Below are 20,150 nucleotides of genomic sequence, written 5' to 3'. Positions count from 1 at the left end.
AAGCTCATACAGCTAGTAAGAGCTGGGATTTGAACCCAGGTCTGATTCCAAAGGTTCTTTCCTTAGTATCTTAGTGAGAACCATTTGCCTACATGCCAATTGCTAGGGTTTAAGCTATTTTTACACTTGGCAATTTCCCTTCCAGAAGCAGCTGCTTTGAGAAAGGGAACGGTTTATTACGGTTCATAAATGGTTCATTTATGACATAAGTCCATCTGTCTTACTCATAGCTAGAATGCATGGGACATGTCGCAGGGCTTTGGAATTGCTTTCTGTTCCTAAATTTCCTCTGATCTAGTCAATTAAAAGATTGTAGAGAAGAACACTTATGTTATTTTTATGCTTTACTTAGATTATTTTTATGTTTTACTTAGATTTTTGTTTTATAGTTATATAACTTGTATTTTATATATTATTTCTATGATATGCTATTAATATGCCATATAATATACCATCACAGGCACGGAATGTCAAATACAAAACAAACTTCGGTAATGGAAACACAGAAAGACAGTGGCTCAGAGGATGAATAGCCTATAGAAAAGAGCCCCAGGGAAGTGAAATCACTTAACACATGAACACATAAAGAGTATCTGACATTTGTAGTTTTAAGAGGCTTACCTTTTTGGCCTCAGTTTCAAATAGAGTATTTGTTCCAGAGGTCCAGGCCCACGTCCAGAGCTTAGAATCCTGCTTCTGACATTACAGAGAACTCTTGAGAGCTCCTTAGGAAACCTCTCCTTGGGTCTGTTTAGCCTCAGTGCACAAATTCTTTAATCTGGCCTAATAGCCCTATCTAAACCAACAGGAAATACAGGCTATATGTAGGAAGAGAAAGGTATTTTACCCCAGGACCATTCTTTAATTCTATCTTGGAGGAATCCCATTAAGAGTTGTTCTTTTGTAAATCTCATAACAACTCTTAAGTGTTAATCACAGATTCCAAAAGAAAACCATGACTGCAAGCAATAATAGCCACAAAATTACTTCCAACTCTTAATAAAGCTGCAGTTTGCATAACCTTTTTCACATCTTTAGTCTTATAAATCCATTCAGCAACTCTCTGAGATAAATACTATTATGTACCCATACTACGGGTAAGATAAGTGAGGTGAAGGAAGGTAGAGCAACTTACCAAAGGTCCCAAAATTAGGGATGGTCAATGGTGATAACCTCCAGTGCCTGAACTCCAATATAGCTGCTTCTACATGCACTATGCCTTCTGCAGACTAAGTGAATATGAATGGAGGTCATTAAATGCAAATTTGTTTTAAAATAAGTTAAAAGAACTAACCAAATCAGTTCTACTAAAGGCATTAGTCTGAACATCTCTAGGATGGGAGCCTTCAAACAGTACATGGTGTCTGAGGACTTAGAAGAATTAAAGAGCACAGTCCAGAAGTCAAGAGACAATTGTTCAAATGCAGACTCCATGCACCGCAACCATGTAGCATATGACCTTGGGCAAGACCTTGACTCTCTGAGCACAAGAGTATCAGGGTTGTATAGTGGAAAGGTCCCTGGAATCATAGAAACAAGCTATAATCGCAGATCAGCCACTCCTAACCAGATGACCTTGGGCAAGTTACTCAAACTGAACTACCTCAGTTTACTGTCTACAAAGTGAAATATTTATCTCCCTGAAAAATTGGCACATTTCACAAACATCAAAGTTCCTAATATAATATGTGGTAACTAACAGGCATTCAATAAATAGTAGCTCGGTTACTGCTGTTACTTTTTATGGTTATTACTACTGTGTTAGTACTATTTGTTATTACTATTTTTATTACTATTGTTCTTATTATTTTAAGGATTAACAAAGATAAAGAAAATGTACGTGCTGTGTAGAAGCTAGAGAGCTTTACACACATGAGTTATCATTAATAAAAGAAAGTGTCAGAGTAAGATTTCCCAACCCACTCATTAAGACAGTTTAGAAACTGTGGCTAAGGAAAAAGAAGAACGAATCATCTGATTTCATGAAACTAGAGATCACAGACTTGAGGAAATAAAGTGAAAAAAGAAGCCTGCAAAACCATCCATCCTAATATTAACCCTATCTTTGGCCAAGTCCCTTTGGCTTCCTGGTAGCACGGGAAATGAGGCTGACATTACAAAATCCCAGGCTGCAGTGCAGCCACCCAAGTCTCAGCACAAATCGTTGACCTTATTTTTTTTTTTAAAGATATATTTTTAAGAAGCCCTTCTCATTGGTTCAGATGACCTAATCTAAGCTCAAGGCAGTAAAACACTCCAAACTTGGAGAGATAAACACTGACGTAGTCCAGTTTTAAAATTAACTTTGCTAAACTCTTCCCAAGCTTGGAGAATTCCACTTCGGTTGTGAAAATGCAGCCAGGAAAAGATTCCAAACTAAATGCTACAGAACTTCTTAGAATAAACCAAAGGCTCCAGATCCTAACCACAGGAACCAGGCTTTCCCACATGGAATTCTGCAACTCAGCGCCACCTATCACAGGCCCTCAATTACAGCTCCTTGCAACCATTTACGCATCCCCCCAGGCACACACTGAAGCCACGCTGGAGGTCAGCATTAGGTAATGCCCATAGACATTCTACCCATTGCCAGCTCAAATCTCAACCACTAACGCAGCCCACAGAGAGCTCTTCTTTCTCATCCCCCAAATCCCTTTACACCCCAAAACTACCCCTCTGGAAATTCTGGCTCCAAAAGTCTGGGTAGGATCTGGGCAACTGTATTTCAGAAAAGCACCATGAGTGAGTCGGATGTGTAATCTGGGTTGGGAACAACTAACAGAGATAGTATGTTGTGATGTAATAGATACTTTTGGAAGACTTAGTTCCATACTCATCCCTGCCACTTTCCAACTGTAAGACGTTGATCAATTTACTTTTCTCTAAGCCTCAGCCTCCCCAACTGAAAATGAGTTGTTACAGATATCAGATCAAACAAGAAATGAGGTTTCCCTTAAAACAAAAAAATAAAAAAACTTCGTATTTGTATAGTGTTTTAGAGTTTAGAACATGCTTTTACATCCACTACGTCAAATGACAAAAGCCTACTCATGATATGGGATGGATGGGAATTATAATCATTCCCCACTTTACAGTTAAGGATACAGGGATTAAAATAAATAGGTAAAAGGGCAAAAAATCACAGAGTTAATAAATGTTAGAGGTAGGACTCAATCCAGACTAAGTCCAGTTCTAGCCCATTTCTCTGTATAGCTGGTATAAATTCTCAAATACTTCATGAAGGGCATACCACTTCAAAGACTGCCAACACTGCGGTGCATCCTTCTAGGACTAAGTTAAGCACGAAGTGGCAGGTCAACAAATCCTTATTGGTTGAATGATAAAATCAAAAAGTACAAAATCAAGCTGAATAAAGTTTCCAAACAAAAGGAAAAAATGCATTTATTTCATTTTGATGTATGCATTAATTATAGCCATCTAAGGTCTTAAAGCAAAGGAGTGAAACCTATGTGCTCAGGGAATGTATAGGAAATACAAAACTAGGTGGTGAAAGAGAGGCCACTACATCGTTTCACAAGAACTTCTTAGAACTCTATGCTTTCTACATCTATGCTTTGAACTTATAGAGCTACAGCTTTGATCTTGAGCTATGAGACTTATTTTCAGACCAGATTTGGCCTAGGGTTACTCAGCGAGGATTTCCAGAAGAACCTCTGCATCTACAGCTTTATTGCTGAACAAAGTACTTCACAATGGCCTAGTTTTGTTTCACATACTTATACAACCTGATCCAACCTCATCTTTATATCTCATTTATGTAATTATAGCATTTCAAAACTATAAGAGACTGTATATGTCTACTGGTTTGACTAATTTTTTAAAATTGTTTTTTATTGAATGAAAGATTCTTCAAATTCTAGAGTGCTTTACAATTTTCAAAGGTTTCGCACATGATTTCTTTTTTTTTTAACTTTTTATTTTATATTGGAGTATAGCCAATTAACAGGGTTGTGATAGTTTCAGGTGCACAGCAAAGCAACTCAGCCATACATATACATGCATCCATTCTCACATGATTTCATATAACCCCATAATAACCCTCTTTTTCCCATACCCCTATATTATCTTTTCCCCCTTCCCTCTCCCCACTGGTAACCACTAGTTTGTTCCCTATATCTGTGTGACTCTAATATTTTAGATGAAGGCACTGAAGTCCAAAGACAAGTAACTGACCCAAACCAGGCAGCCAAATTATGAGAGAACCAAGACTACAACACCCATATCCCAATCCCCATCTCCCCATTCAATACATAAGGTCATCCCTTCGGTTCCCAATGATGTCTAAACACGTCCATCAGCTGTTTTTTTTTTTTTAACAAAGTATTATTGAGATATAATTCACATACTATACAATTCACCCATAGAGTCTAAAATTCAGTGACTCAATACATTCATGGAGCTGGGGAATCATCTCCACAATCAACTTTAGAACATTTTCATTACCCCAAAAAGAAACCCCATACCTCTTAGCCACTGTCCCCTAAATCCCATTCACATCCCCCTACAACCCTAGGCAACCACTCTTCACTTTTTGTCTATGAATTTGCCTGGATAATATGAATTTGCCTGGATAATTCATATAAGCAGAATCATACAGTATGTGATCCTTTGTGACTGGCTTCTTTCACTAATAATAACGTTTTCAAGGTTCCCCCTTTTGTAGTATAGATCAGGACTTCATTTCTTTTTGTTACCAGCTAATATTTCTTTGTATGGATATATCACATTTTATTTATCCATTCATCAATTGATGAACATTTGAGTTGTTCCCACTTTTTAGCTATTATCAATAATGCTGCTATAAACATTCATGTACAAGTTTTTGTGTGGACATATGTTTTCATTTTTGGTAATATAGTAACTCTTTATATTTTTGATATAACATCCTTATCAGACATATGATTTGGGAAAATTTTCTCCCATTCTGTGGGTTATCTTTTCTCTTTCTTTCTGAAGCACAAAAGTTTTAATTTTGATGATGTCTATTGGTCAGGAATCTCATGATCTTCCTGGTTTGTCAGTAAGAACAATTCCAGCTTTTTATTTTTAAAAGTCCTCCTTACTGCATGTAGAAACTTGGGCTGAAAGCCTACTTATTTATAGAGATCAAGAATTATGGCTGATAAAGCACAATATTAAAAATAAGCACACATCTAAACTGAGGGTTAAACAAAGTGGCTATATATGTGGGAAAAGATTCTATGGTAGAGTAACATCACCTAGATCATAGCCCCTCGCCTAGGAAGTTGGCAGCTACTACATAAATGAATTAGCCAGAAAACAAAGTTAAGCAACTTATGTGTGCCTCTTCTATCTAGACCCCAAAAGAGCTCACAATGAAGGTGGGGTAGAGGAAAGGGTAAACACAAAGATGCATGCCCAATGTACTCAATAAGAGTCCTCAATAGTTCTCATTTCAGTTTTTCAACAATCATTTCCTATATGTAAGATCACTGCCTATTAGACACCTCTATGTCAAGACGTCTCAAATACGAAGTGTCTAATATTATCTTTTCACTTCAAATGCAATGTGTTTAAGTCATCATCTTTCCTGCTCTCCAACCATCAACCTTCCTCACTTGTTCCTCTTCCTGTGTTCCCTATTTGGTTAATGATACTATTATCTACCATCTCCCCTGATCTGTAATTATGCAGGTATATTTTTCTGCAACATATTTTCTGCAATTCACCACTGTACTTGACATATTTGGCCTACTGTTTCAGAATCCCAATTCTGACTTTACCATGTAGCCTACTAGCTATGCCTCCTAGCTTCAATGAAAGAGTAAGAGAAAGGGTACTGGGACTTCCCTGGTGGCAGAGTGGTTAAGAATCCGCCTGCCAATGCAGGGGACACAGGTTCGAGCCCTGGTATGGGAAGATCCCACATGCCGCAGAGCAACTAAACCTGTGTGCCACAACTACCGAGCCTACGCTCTAGAGATCGCAAGCAACAACTACTGAAGCCTGCGTGCCACAACTACTGAAGCCCGTGCACCTAGAGCCCGTGCTCCACAACAAGAGAAGCCACTGCAATGAGAAGGCTGTGCACCACAACAAAGAGTAGGCCCTGCTCAACGCAACTAAAGAAAGCCTGGGTTCAGCAGCGAAGACCCAACGTAGCCAAAAATTAATTAATTAATTAAAAAAAAAGAATCTGGATACAAGAGACTTCCCTGCACTGCTGGTGCAGTGGTTAAGAATCCGCCTGCCAATGCAGGGGACACAGGTTTGATGCCTGGTCCGGGAAGATCCCACATGCCGCGGAGCAACTAACTCCGCGAGCGACAACTACTGAGCCCGCATGCCACCACTACTGAATCCTGAGCACCTAGAGCCAGGGCTCCGCCACAAGAGAAGCCACTGCAATGAGAGGCCTGCGAAGCGCAACAAAGAGTAGCCCCCGCTCAACACAACTAGAGAAAGCCCGTGCACAGCAATGAAGACCTAATGAAGCCAAAAATAATAAATAAAATTTTTCAAAAAAAAAAGAATCTGGAAAGATGACATTCCAAATGAAACTAGTTTGGGGGAAAAACCATATCCAAATGAAGACATTTCAATATTTCTTATATTTTGTGAGGTCATAAACAGTTTAAGAACTTAAAAAGTAAGTAAATATATGGGTTAAAAAAGGACTTCCGGGAAGATGGCAGAAGAGTAAGACGCGGAGATCACCTTCCTCCCCACAGATACAACAGAAATACATCTACGCGTGGAACAACTCCTACGGAGCACCTACTGAACGCTGGCAGAAGACCTCAGACCTCCCAAAAGGCAAGGAACCCCCCACGTAAAAAGAAAAAAATAGAGACAAAAGGATAGGGATGGGTCCTGCACCAGCGGGAGAGAGCTGTGAAGGAGGAAAAGTGTCCACACACTAGGAAGCCGCTTCGCGGGCGGAGACTTCGGGCGGCGGAGTGGGGGAGCTTGGGAGCCTCGGAGGAGAGCACAGCAACAGGGGTGCGAAGGGCAAAGCGGAGAGATTCCAGCGCAGAGGATCGGGCCGACCGGCACTCACCAGCCGAGAGGCTTGTCTGCTCGCCCGCCAGGGCGGGCGGGGCTGGGAGCTGAGGCTCCGGCTTCTGTTGGAGCGCCGGGAGAGGACTGAGGTTGGCCGCGTGAACACAGCCTGCAGGGCGTTAGTGCACGAGGAGAGGGGATTAAGAACGCTGCTTAAGAGAGCTCCAGAGACGGACGCGAGCCGCGGCTAAAAGTGCGGAGCGCAGAGACAGACGTGAGACGCTAAGGCCGCTGCTGCCGGCACCAAGAAGCCTGTGTGCGAACACAGGTCACTATCAACACCCCCTTCCGGGGAGCCTGTGCAGCTCGCCACTGCCAGGGCCCCGGGATCCAGGGACAACTCCCCCGGGAGAATGCACGGCGTGCCTCAGGCCGACCTACAGGCACAGGCGGGGCCAAATCCAAAGCTGAGCCCCTGGGAGCTGTGAGAACAAAGAAGAGAAAGGGAAATCTCTCCCAGCAGCCTCAGAAGCAGCGGATTAAAGCTCCACAAGCAACTTGATATACCCTGCATCTGTGGAATACATGAGTAGACAACGAATCATCCCAAATTAAGGAGCCCTGTGGATGAAAGGCTCTTGATGCTGCAGCCAGGAGTCAGTGCTGTGCCTCTGAGGTGGGAGAGCCAACTTCAGGACACTGGTCCACAAGAGGCCTCCCAGCTGCACATAATATCAAACAGCGAAAATCTCCCAGAGATCTCCATCTCAACGCCAGCACCCAGCTTCACTCAACGACCAGCAAGCTACAGTGCTGGACATCCTATGCCAAACAACTAGCAAGACAGGAACACAACCCCACCCATTAGCAGAGAGGCTGCCCAAAATCATAATAAGTCTACAGACACCCCAAAACACACCACCAGACGTGGACCTGCCCACCAGAAAGACAAGATCCAGCCTCATCCACCAGGACACAGGCACTAGTACCCTCCACCAGGAAGCCTACACAACCCACTGAACCAACCTTAGCCACTGGGGACAGACACCAAAAACAACGGGAACTACGAACCTGCAGCCTGCAAAAAAGAGACCCCAAACACAGTAAGATGAGCAAAATGAGAAGACACAGAAACACACAGCAGATGAAGGAGCAAGATAAAAACCCACCAGACCTAACAAATGAAGAGGAAATAGGCAGTCTACCTGAAAAAGAATTCAGAATAATGATAGTAAAGATGATCCAAAATCTTGGAAATAGAATAGACAAAATGCAAGAATCAGTTAACAAGGACCTAGAAGAACTAAAGATGAAACAAACAATGATGAACAACACAATAAATGAAATGAAAAATACTCTAGATGGGATCAATAGCAGAATAACTGAGGCAAAAGAACGGATAAGTGACCTGGAAGATAAAATAGTGGAAATAACTACTGCAGAGCAGAATAAGAAAAAAGAATGAAGAGAACTGAGGACAGTCTCAGAGACCTCTGGGACAACATTAAACACACCAACATTCGAATTATAGGGGTTCCAGAAGAAGAAGAGAAAAAGAAAGGGACTGAAAAATATTAGAAGAGATTATAGTTGAAAACTTCCCTAATATGGGAAAGGAAATAGTTAATCAAGTCCAGGAAGCACAGAGAGTCCCATACAGGATAAATCCAAGGAGAAATACGCCAAGACACATATTAATCAAACTGTCAAAAATTAAACACAAAGAAAACATATTAAAAGCAGCAAGGGAAAAACAACAAATAACACACAAGGGACTCCCCATAAGGTTAACAGCTGATCTTTCAGCAGAAACTCTGCAAGCCAGAAGGGAGTGGCAGGACATATTGAAAGTGTTGAAGGAGAAAAACCTGCAACCAAGATTACTCTACCCAGCAAGGATCTCATTCAGATTTGATGGAGAAATTAAAACCTTTACAGACAAGCAAAAGCTGAGAGAGTTCAGCACCACCAAACCAGCTCTACAACAACTGCTAAAGGAACTTCTCTAGGCAAGAAACACAAAAGAAGGAAAAGACCTACAATAACGAACCCAAAACAATTAATAAAATGGGAATGGGAACACACATATCGATAATTACCTTAAATGTAAATGGACTAAATGCTCCCACCAAAAGACACAGATTGGCTGAATGGATACAAAAACAAGACCCATATATTTGCTGTCTACAAGAGACCCACTTCAGACCTAGAGACACATACAGACTGAAAATAAGAGGATGGAAAAAGGTATTTCATGCAAATGGAAACCAAAAGGAAGCTGGAGTAGCAATTCTCATATCAGACAAAACAGACTTTAAAACAAAGACTATTAGAAGAGACAAAGAAGGACACTACATAATGATCAAGGGATCGATCCAAGAAGAAGATATAACAATTGTAAATATTTATGCACCCAACATAGGAGCACCTCAATACATAAGGCAAATACTGACAGCCATAAAAGGGGAAACTGACATTAACACATTCATAGTAGGGGACTTTAACACCCCACTTTCACCAATGGACAGATCATCCAAAATGAAAATAAATAAGGAAACACAAGCTTTAAATGATACATTAAACGAGATAGACTTAATTGATATTTATAGGACATTCCATCCAAAAACAACAGAATACACATTTTTCTCAAGTGCTCATGGAACATTCTCCAGGATAGATCATATCTTGGGTCACAAATCAAGCCTTGGTAAATTTAAGAAAATTGAAATTGTATCAAGTATCTTTTCCAATCACAACGCTATGAGACTAGATATCAATTACAGGAAAAGATCTGTAAAAAATACAAACACATGGAGGCTAAACAATACACTACTTAATAACGAAGTGATCACTGAAGAAATCAAAGAGGAAATCAAAAAATACCTAGAAACAAATGACAATGGAGACACGACGACTCAAAATCTATGGGATGCAGCAAAAGCACTTCTAAGAGGGAAGTTTATAGCAATACAATCCTACCTTAAGAAACAGGAAACATCTCGAATAAACAACCTAACCTTGCACCTAAAGCAATTAGAGAAAGAAGAACAAAAAACCCCAAAGTTAGCAGAAGGAAAGAAATCATAAAAATCAGATCAGAAATAAATGAAAAAGAAATGAAGGAAACGATAGCAAAGATCAATAAAACTAAAAGCTGGTTCTTTGAAAGGATAAACAAAATTGATAAACCATTAGCCAGACTCATCAAGAAAAAAAGGGAGAAGACTCAAATCAATAGAATTAGAAATGAAAAAGGAGAAGTAACAACTGACACTGCAGAAATACAAAAGATCATGAGAGAGTACTACAAGCAACTCTATGCTAATAAAATGGACAACCTGGAAGAAATGGACAATTTCTTAGAAAGGCACAACCTGCCAAGACTGAATCAGGAAGAAATAGAAAATATGAACAGACCAATCACAAGCACTGAAATTGAAACTGTGATTAAAAATCTTCCAACAAGCAAAAGCCCAGGACCAGATGGCTTCACAGGCGAATTCTATCAAACATTTAGATAAGAGCTATCACCTATCCTTCTCAAACTCTTCCAAAATATAGCAGAGGGAGGAACACTTCCCAACTCATTCTACAAGGCCACCATCACCCTGATACCAAAACCAGACAAGGATGTCACAAAGAAAGAAAACTACAGGCCAATATCACTGATGAACATAGATGCAAAAATCCTCAACAAAATACTAGCAAACAGAATCCAACACCACATTAAACGGATCATACACCATGATTAAGTGGGGTTTATTCCAGAATGCAAGGATTCTTCAATATACACAAATCAATCAACGTGATACACGATATTAACAAATTGAAGGAGAAAAACCATATGATCATCTCAATAGATGCAGAGAAAGCTTTTGACAAAATTCAACACCCATTTATGATAAAAACCCTGCAGAAAGTAGGCATAGAGGGAACTTTCCTCAACATAATAAAGGCCATATATGACAAACCCACAGCCAACATCATCCTCAATGGTGAAAAACTGAAAGCATTTCCACTAAGATCAGGAACAAGACAAGGTTGCCCACTCTCACCACTCTTATTCAACATAGTTTTGGAAGTTTTAGCCACAGCAATCAGAGAGCAAAAGGAAATAAAAGGAATCCAAATCGGAAAAGAAGAAGTAAAGCTGTCACTCTTTGCAGATGACATGATACTATACATAGAGAATCCTAAAGATGCTACCAGAAAACTACTAGAGCTAATCAATGAATTTGGTAAAGTAGCAGGATACAAAATTAATGCACAGAAATCTCTGGCATTCCTATACACTAATGATGAAAAATCTGAAAGTGAAATCAAGAAAACACTCCCATTAACCATTGCAACAAAAAGAATAAAATATCTAGGAATAAACCTACCTAAGGAGACAAAAGACCTGTATGCAGAAAATTATAAGACACTGATGAAAGAAATTAAAGATGATACAAATAGATGGAGAGATATACCATGTTCTTGGATTGGAAGAATCAACATTGTGAAAATGACTCTACTACCCAAAGCAATCTACAGATTCAATGCAATCCCTATCAAAGTACCACTGGCATTTTTCACAGAACTAGAACAAAAAATTTCACAATTTGTATGGAAACACAAAAGACCCCGAAGAGCCAAAGCAATCTTGAGAACGAAAAATGGAGCTGGAGGAATCAGGCTTCCTGACTTCAGACTATACTACAAAGCTACAGTAATCAAGACAGTATGGTACTGGCACAAAAACAGAAATATAGATAAATGGAACAGGATAGAAAGCCCAGAGATAAACCCACGCAGATATGGTCACCTTATCTTTGACAAAGGAGGCAGGAATGTACAGTGGAGAAAGGACAGCCTATTCAATAAGTGGTGCTGGGAAAACTGGACAGCTACATGTAAAAGTATGAGATTAGATCACTCCCTAACACCATACACAAAAAGAAGCTCAAAATGGATTAAAGACCTAAATGTAAGGCCAGAAACTATCAAACTCTTAGAGGAAAACATAGGCAGAACACTCTATGACATAAATCACAGCAAGGTCCTTTTTGACCCACCTCCTAGAGAAATGGAAATAAAAACAAAAGTAAACAAATGGGACCTAATGAAACTTAAAAGCTTTTGTGCAGCAAAGGAAACCATAAAGAAGACCAAAAGACAACCCTCAGAATGGGAGAAAATATTTGCAAATGAAGCAACTGACAAAGGATTAATCTCCAAAATTTATAAGCAGCTCATGCACCTTAATAACAAAAAAACAAACAACCCAATCCAAAAATGGGCAGAAGACCTAAATAGACATTTCTCCAAAGAAGATATACAGAGTGCCAACAAACACATGAAAGAATGCTCAACATCACTAATCATTAGAGAAATGCAAATCAAAACTACAATGAGATATCATCTCACACCAGTCAGAATGGCCATCATCAAAAAATCTAGAAACAATAAATGCTGGAGAGGGTGTGGAGAAAAGGGAACACTCTTGCACTGCTAGTGGGAATGTAAATTGATACAGCCACTGTGGAGAACAGTATGGAGGTTCCTTAAAAAAACTACAAATAGAACTACCATATGACCCAGCAATCCCACTACTGGGCATATACCCTGAGAAAACCATAATTCAAAAAGAGTCATGTACCAAAATGTTCATTGCAGCTCTATTTACAATAGCCCAGAGATGGAAACAACCTAAGTGTCCATCATCGGATGAATGGATAAAGAAGATGTGGCACATATATACAATGGAATATTACTCAGCCATAAAAAGAAACGAAATTGAGCTATTTGTAATGAGGTGGATAGACCTAGAGTCTGTCATACAGAGTGAAGTAAGTCAGAAGGAGAGAGACAAATACCATATGCTAACACATATATATGGAATTTAAGAAAAAAAAATGTCATGAAAAACCTAGGGGTGAAACAGGAATAAAGACACAGACTTACTAGAGAATGGACTTGAGGCTATGGGGAGGGGGAAGGGTAAACGGTGACAAAGCGAGAGAGAGGCATGGACATATATACACTACCAAACGTAGGTAGATAGCTAGTGGGAAGCAGCCGCATAGCACAGGGAGATCAGCTCGGTGCTTTGTGACCGCCTGGAGGGGTGGGATAGGGAGGGTGGGAGGGAGGGAGATGCAAGCGGGAAGAGATATGGGAACATATGTATAGATATAACTGATTCATTTTGTTGTGAAGCTGAAACTAACATACCATTGTAAAGCAATTATACTCCAATAAAGATGTTAAAATGAAAAAAAAAAAAAAAGTAAATATATGGCTTCAGATTGCCCAAAATCTGGCAAGAGCATAATTATTTTCCTAGAATTTTGGTCAGATATAGTTAATAGAGTATAATAATGGGTCTATTTTCCATTTGACTTCACAGTCATTTCAGGAAAAGAAGATAAGGAATAAGGAAAATATTTAATGAGAAAAAGAGGAATTAAAGGAAAATTAAATCAAGGAAGGGACAAATATTATATTCAGGTTACCAAAAAAAATTTTTTTAAGTATACAAATGATGAGAAAGAAATGAAATACTGTACTTTTATCACCAGGTAAGATGGCTCGGTAAAATCGGTCCTTCTTTTTCTTCTCCTCTGGGTTTGGAGGCAGAGGTTTGGAACCGTGGTTTAGGGTTCCAGCATCTTTGCTGCCAGCTCCAATCATAGTGCTGGTATTTCTCATCGGAGGGGCTGGGGGTTTGTCTTGAATATCTAGGCCGTTATTCGACATTGTCAGCACCAGCAGCAGCTACTGGAATCAGAAAGAAGAACATAACTCTTTTATTATTTTTTGAGCAAAAGGAAATAGGTATTCAAAATTTTAAAGGAATCCAAATTTTACAACCCTTCCTCCAGGACCCACCTCAAGCCCTTCCACTGCATACCATGACTACTGCTATCTTATTCAGTCCACCATACTCAAAGATGTAATACCTACTCTGTGCCAAGCACTGCTGAAAATTCACAAGGTTCTTGCTTTTCTCTTCATTCTCCTATCTAAGGCATTGGAGAGCACAAAAAGCCACCATGATGTGATTTAAAAGGCAGAAATTTGGCCCAGTTAAACTGAGAATGAATCCCTGTGCTACTTAACAAGCTTTAGAGAAATTCCTTAACCACTTGGGTTCCATTCAGTCATTCACATGAAGATTAAATAAAACTGCCAACACTATTCCACATAGTGAGTTCTCTGCCAAGCTCTGATTTTGTTACCTTAGGAAAATCATTCCTTCTCTGGTAGGAATTGTATCACTATACCAATGGTCAGTAAAGCTCCTGGTTTTGTAAACAGTTTTACTGGAACACAGCCACATCCATTCACTTACATATTGTCTATGGCTTCTTTCACATTCTAATGGCAATACTACGTAGTTGCAACAGGCCTAAAATATTTAGGTTGTTCACAAACCTACCATATTTACTATCTGGTCATTTACAAGAAAAGTTTGCTGATCCCTGGCCTTTATCATCTCTCCAGTATCTCCTTCCTCTAAAATTTGACCTTGTTCTAAATATATGATGATCAATGCATTAACCATCTTGTCCTATATGGTGCTGAATTTACAGGCAATTTCCAGTGCTTCTGGGAAACAGAAGGAATAAAATCTAAAAGAAAAGGAAAAAAAATCCCTATCAGATGGAACCAGTAGTTTTAGTGAAGATAGATGTTATTACCTTAAATAAGTGTGCTTGACAATAGATAAATATGAATATATCCAGAGTTAATAAAGTTTCTCATTATTCTTCATGCTACACTGGAAATTATATCTTTCTTTTTTTTTTTTTTCTCGGTACGCGGGCCTCTCACTGTTGTGGCCTCTCCCGTTGCGGAGCACAGGCTCCGGACGCGCAGGCTCAGTGGCCATGGCTCACGGGCCTAGCTGCTCCGCAGCATGTGGGATATTCCCGGACCGGGGCACGAACCCGTGTCCCCTGCATCGGCAGGCGGACTCTCAACCACTGCACCACCAGGGAAGCCCCTGGAAATTATATCTTTAACCATGACTATTTAGAATGTAAGCTCCTTAGAGTCAAATACAACAGTGCTTTTTAGACTGAAGTTTCTAATCATCAAAAAAAAAAAAAAAAAAACAGTGTAATAATCACCAAAACTTTTCAGAAATATAGATGTCCTTGTATGACCCTCATAAATTCTGATTTAGTACGGCTGGGTTAAGCCCAAAATTTATAATTTTAAAACTTAGTGATCCCAGTGCCTGCCAGAATTGAATACCACTGCTTTAGAAGTTAACTACTTAAATGCTATGGACAAAATCTATAGGAGTCTTAATATTTTCTAATAAATGCAGAGCTAAATGATCCTTTGCATCCATTTTTTCCCTCAATCCTTTCTCCACACGCCATCAGTGATCTTAAAACACTCATACCTCTACTTAAAACCCTTCAGTGACATCCCAGAATAAAAGCTAAAGTTCCTTAGCTTGCTTTTAAAGGCCCTCCCATTGTTTAACCCATTCCACCATCAGCTTCATTTCCCACCACTCCCACTCCCTCTAATTCTCCTTATACTCTAGCCACACCCAACTTCTTCAAGTATACTGTAGCTTTCACACTTTCATTCCTGTACACATGCTGTTCCCTCTGCTTAGAATGCCAATTTCCCTATCCTCAAATTCACTCATCCTTCAACTGCTTTTTCTTTTTTTTTTTTTTTTTTGCCGTACGCGGGCCTCTCACTGTTGTGGCCTCTCCCGTTGCGGAGCACAGGCTCCAGACGCGCAGGCCCAGCGGCCATGGCTCATGGGCCCAGCCGCTCCGCGGCATGTGGGATCCTCCTGGACCAGGGCACGAACCAGCATCCCCTGCATCGGCAGGCGGACTCTCAACCACTGTGCCACCAGGGAAGCCCCTCAACTGCTATTTCTTCTATGAAGCCCTTTTGAAATTTTCTCACCTTCAAGAAGTTAAGGTCCCCTCCTCCACACTCCAAAGGCAATGGGTATATTTCCAGGTTATCACATTTATTTTTACTATGTTTTAATTATCTTCGCCAGAAGAATGTAACCCAAAGGTCAGGCACGATTTTGTCACCTTTGTAATCCAAAAGAGCCTAGTATAGTATCTAACTCAACAGTGGATTCAATAAATATTTCTATTAATCAAAAGTTTGACATAGTTATATACCTTGCCTTTAAGGAATTCAGTACAGAAGAAATTTTAAGGTCCTTTGCAATCTTTGATATTGAACTGCCTCACAAACTAAGCCATTGTACCCGGACACAGCTTGCATTCAAACCACACTTCAGAAATCTCTGTTCTCCTGAATTTGCCAAGTAGTCTCTTACCCTCCTCTTGCCCTACACCCCCCATCCCCAATGCTTCTTGTCAGTGATTTCTCCCTCCTCTGACTGATGAAAATCTTACTCATCTTTTAAGATCAAATTTAAACTTCATCTGTTTATATAATTCATCCTGACCTACCTCTGACAAACCCACTGCTCCTCACTTCTCTTTCTGAACAAAAGAAATCAAGTAAGCAAGGACAATCTTGTTAATCTAGATTAACTCTTGGGTGGTGTGCTTTTTATCCATTTCTTCAAGTTTCATTTTGCAGATTTGTCTTTGCTTTCCCTCCCAGCCCCAACTCAACTCCCTCAGCTCCCCCAAAGAGAATTTCTACTGGCCCAGCTCTCAAGAGTACCTTCCCACTCCAGACTGCCAGTTCCAAAATTACACTCCCTGCAGCCACCTGATACCCTAAGCAGGCCCTTCCTTGCCTCTTAGGTCCTTCAGCCAAAAGCTTCATTGAATATTACTCCTTTTCAGGATGACAGCCCAGAATTGCACCAAGAAAGGCTTCATCAGGGCTTCCCTGGTGGCGCAGTGGTTGAGAGTCCGCCTGCCAATGCAGGGGACACGGGTTTGTGCCCCGGTCTGGGAGGATCCCACATGCCGCGGAGCGGCTGGGCCCATGAGCCATGGCCGCTGGGCCTGCGCGTCCGGAGCCTGTGCTCCACAATGGGAGAGGCCACAGCAGTGAGAGGCCCGCACACTGCAAAAAAAAAAAAAATAAAGGCTTCATCAACCTTTCTGATAAGGCTTTTCTTCATTTCTCAGTTCTTCCACTGTGTTTGGAGAACTCTAGGTGGTAGATCACCAATTTCAAAAAAAAATTCTAAATTATTAAAACCTAAAATCTGTTGTTGGAATACAATGTTTGAATACTCTGTACCACATTCCAGCCCAGGTCATCTAGCCTGTGCTTGAAAACCTCCAGTGATAGGAAATCTACAGTCTCACAAGTCAGCCTATTCTATCTTTGGTGACCTCATTTAGAGAGTTCTCACTTATACTGCTTTTTTTTTTTTGCAGTACGTGGGCCTCTCACTGTTGTGGCCTCTCCTGTTGCGAAGCACAGGCTCCGGATGCGCAGGCTCAGCGGCCATGGCTCACGGGCCCAGCTGCTCCGCGGCATGTGGGATCTTCCCGGACCGGGGCACGAACCCGTGTCCCCTGCATTGGCAGGCGGACTCTCAACCACTGCGCTACCAGGGAAGCCCTCACTTATATTGTTTTATCTTCTCACACTGAATTGCAATTATTTGTTTACACATTTGCCTCTCCCTGCACTTCCCTTCCCTGCCAGACTTAAGACTATGAACTCCTCAAGAACAAAGTTCAGTCATCGCAATCCCCAACACCAGGCCTGGCACAGAACAGGTAATCAGTAAAGATTTGTTGAACAAATGAACAAGCAAATGAATAAATAAAAGAACAACAAATGAACAAACACTACTTCCATCTATTATTTCTAAATCCTATATGAGGGCTACTCAGTGAAAGTCTATTGCCTCTTCAGAACTTTACGTACCTGAAATCATCTCTCAAGACTCCCTCCACCGCCCAAAATCTATTTTCTCAGTGCTAAACATTGCCAGTACTTTCAACTATACTCACAGAACACAAGTTTGTGCCTTCTTGAACCTTTCCTTTGAACTTACTTGGACTTAATATTTTTACACTACTTTCCAGTTTCTCTGCAGCCCTCCATCCAGTCCTTTCCTATGGCTTCTGCACAAGTCTTTACTCTCTTTACACTTCATAGATCCACTCAGAGGTCATTTTGTCCATCTATACCTAGCACAATAATTAGCACATTTTAAAACATACACTATTCTAAACTTTGTTTATAGGAAAACAAGTCCAAAATTTCAATCCTGATAGGAAAAAGAATTCTTTTTTTTTAAATTTTTATTGGAGTATAGTTGATTTACAATGTTGTGTTAGTTTCAGGTATATAGCAAAGTGAATCAGTTATACATATACATATATCCACTGTTTTTTTAAGATTATTTTCCCATATAGGCCATTACAGAGTATTGAGTAGAGTTCCCCGTGCTATATAGCAGGTTCTTATTAGTTATCTACTTTACATACAGTAGTGTGTATGTGTTAGTCCCAATCTCCCAGTTTATCTGTCCCCACCCTTATCCCCTGGTAACCATAAGTTTGTTGTCTACATCTGTGACTCAACTTCTGTTTTGTAAATAAGATTCATTTGTACCCTTTTTTTTTTAGATTCCACATATAAGCGATATTTGTCTTTCTGTGTCTGACTTACTTCACTCAGTATGACAATCTCTAAGTCCATCCATGTTGCTGCAGATGGCATTATTTTGTTCTTTTTTACGGCTGAGTAATATTCCATTGTATGTATGTACCACATCTTCTTTATCCATTCCTCTGTTGATGGACATTTAGGTTGCATCCATGTCCAGGTTATTGTAAATAGTGCTGCAACGAACATTGGGGTGCATGTATCTTTTTTTGAATTACAGTATTCTCCGGATGCCCAGGAGTAGGATTGCTGGGTCGTATGGTAGTTCTATTTTTAGTTTTTTAAGGAACCTCCATACTGTTTTCCATAGTGGCTGTACCAATTTACATTCCCACCAACAGTGTAGGAAGGTTCCCTTTTCTCCACACCCTCTCTGGCATTTATTGTTTGTAGGTTTTTTGATGATGGCCATTCTGACCTGTGTGATGTTACCTCATTGTAGTTTTGATTTGCAAGAAATACACTCAGCTCTTGAATAACATGACCAAATATATATTAAATCTTCTAGCAATCTCTGCTGGTCAAAGATTTGGAAGGATGACAAGCCAACGCCTTCTGACAAGCTGCAGAATAAAGCTAAGCCCGAGGCCAACATTTAGAATGAAAGTTCCTCAATCTTAAGTCCAGCCCAAACATGTTTATATATTTCTATATTTGCCATTGGCTAGATTTGACGGATCTAAATGTAAATCAGAAGTAACATAGTTTAGGTCAGAATAGGTACAGCGGGGTGAGAATTACCTCAAGTATAGTTGGAAAATCCTTTGGCAGAGAGTCAGAAGACTTGAGTTCCAGTCCCCACCTTTAAATTTCTGTGTGATCTTTGGCAATTTCTTTCTGCTTTTTGGACCTCCGTATTCCTGTTACGTGAGGGGGTCAGATTAGATGACCTCTAAGGTTGCTTCTGGCTTTGATGTTATGTGTATCTTAAAATCTTTACTAACCTTTATCTATTCTAGATGACAAACTGATATAACAGAGAGAAAGACAGATTGACCATGTGTTACCAATGCCCCAGAGGCTCATTTATAAGCAACTAATTATACTGAAGTACTAATTTATAAGCAACTAATTATACTGAAGTACTAATTATTAATCAACTGAATGACTCTATAATAAATGTAGGATCACTGTGAGGTTTCAAAAGGGCCACTGGCAGGGCGATATAGTAAAAAGATGACTGGAGTTAAAATCAGACAAGTTTGGGCTTCCCTGGTGGCGCAGTGGTTGAGAGTCTGCCTGCCGATGCATGGGACACGGGTTCGTGCCCCGGTCCGGGAGGATCCCACATGCCGCGGAGCGGCTGGGCCCGTGAGCCATGGCCGCTGAGCCTGCGCGTCCGGAGCCTGTGCTCTGCAGTGGGAGAGGCCGCAACAGTGAGAGGCCCGCGTACCGCAAAAAAAAAAAAAAAAAAAAAAATCAGACAAGTTTAAGTCCTGGTTCTGTTATTTACTAGCTATAGTCCTAATAGAACTCTCTTCACCTATGAGCTGCAAACTGTTGTTTCCTCCTGAGCAGTCAGTCTCTAGACAGACACTAGTCAAGAGGCAACCAAGGAGGGGAAGTGATTTATGTTTCTT

At 40.3% G+C, this 20,150-nt stretch overlaps 1 protein-coding gene across 1 annotated transcript in view; it reads right to left on the bottom strand.

Annotated features, from left to right (window-relative positions):
• PAK1 (p21 (RAC1) activated kinase 1) overlaps window positions 1–20,150 on the bottom strand; it is a gene marked incomplete at its 3' end in the record, with an annotated part of 203,087 nt that overhangs the window by 102,545 nt on the left and 80,392 nt on the right. Inside the window, exon 2 of the mRNA XM_082844295.1 lies at window positions 13,533–13,740. Coding sequence (XP_082700421.1) covers window positions 13,533–13,722 — 190 coding nt within the window. The 5' untranslated portion in view covers window positions 13,723–13,740. The remainder of the gene's footprint in view (window positions 1–13,532; window positions 13,741–20,150) is intronic.

This window comes from Leucopleurus acutus, assembly GCF_964270905.1.
Source record: "Leucopleurus acutus genome assembly, chromosome: 8".
In the NCBI taxonomy this organism is placed as follows: Eukaryota; Metazoa; Chordata; class Mammalia; order Artiodactyla; family Delphinidae; genus Leucopleurus; species Leucopleurus acutus.
Note: the sequence above shows the minus strand (reverse complement) of the source record. Positions and strands in the feature narration are given on the sequence as shown.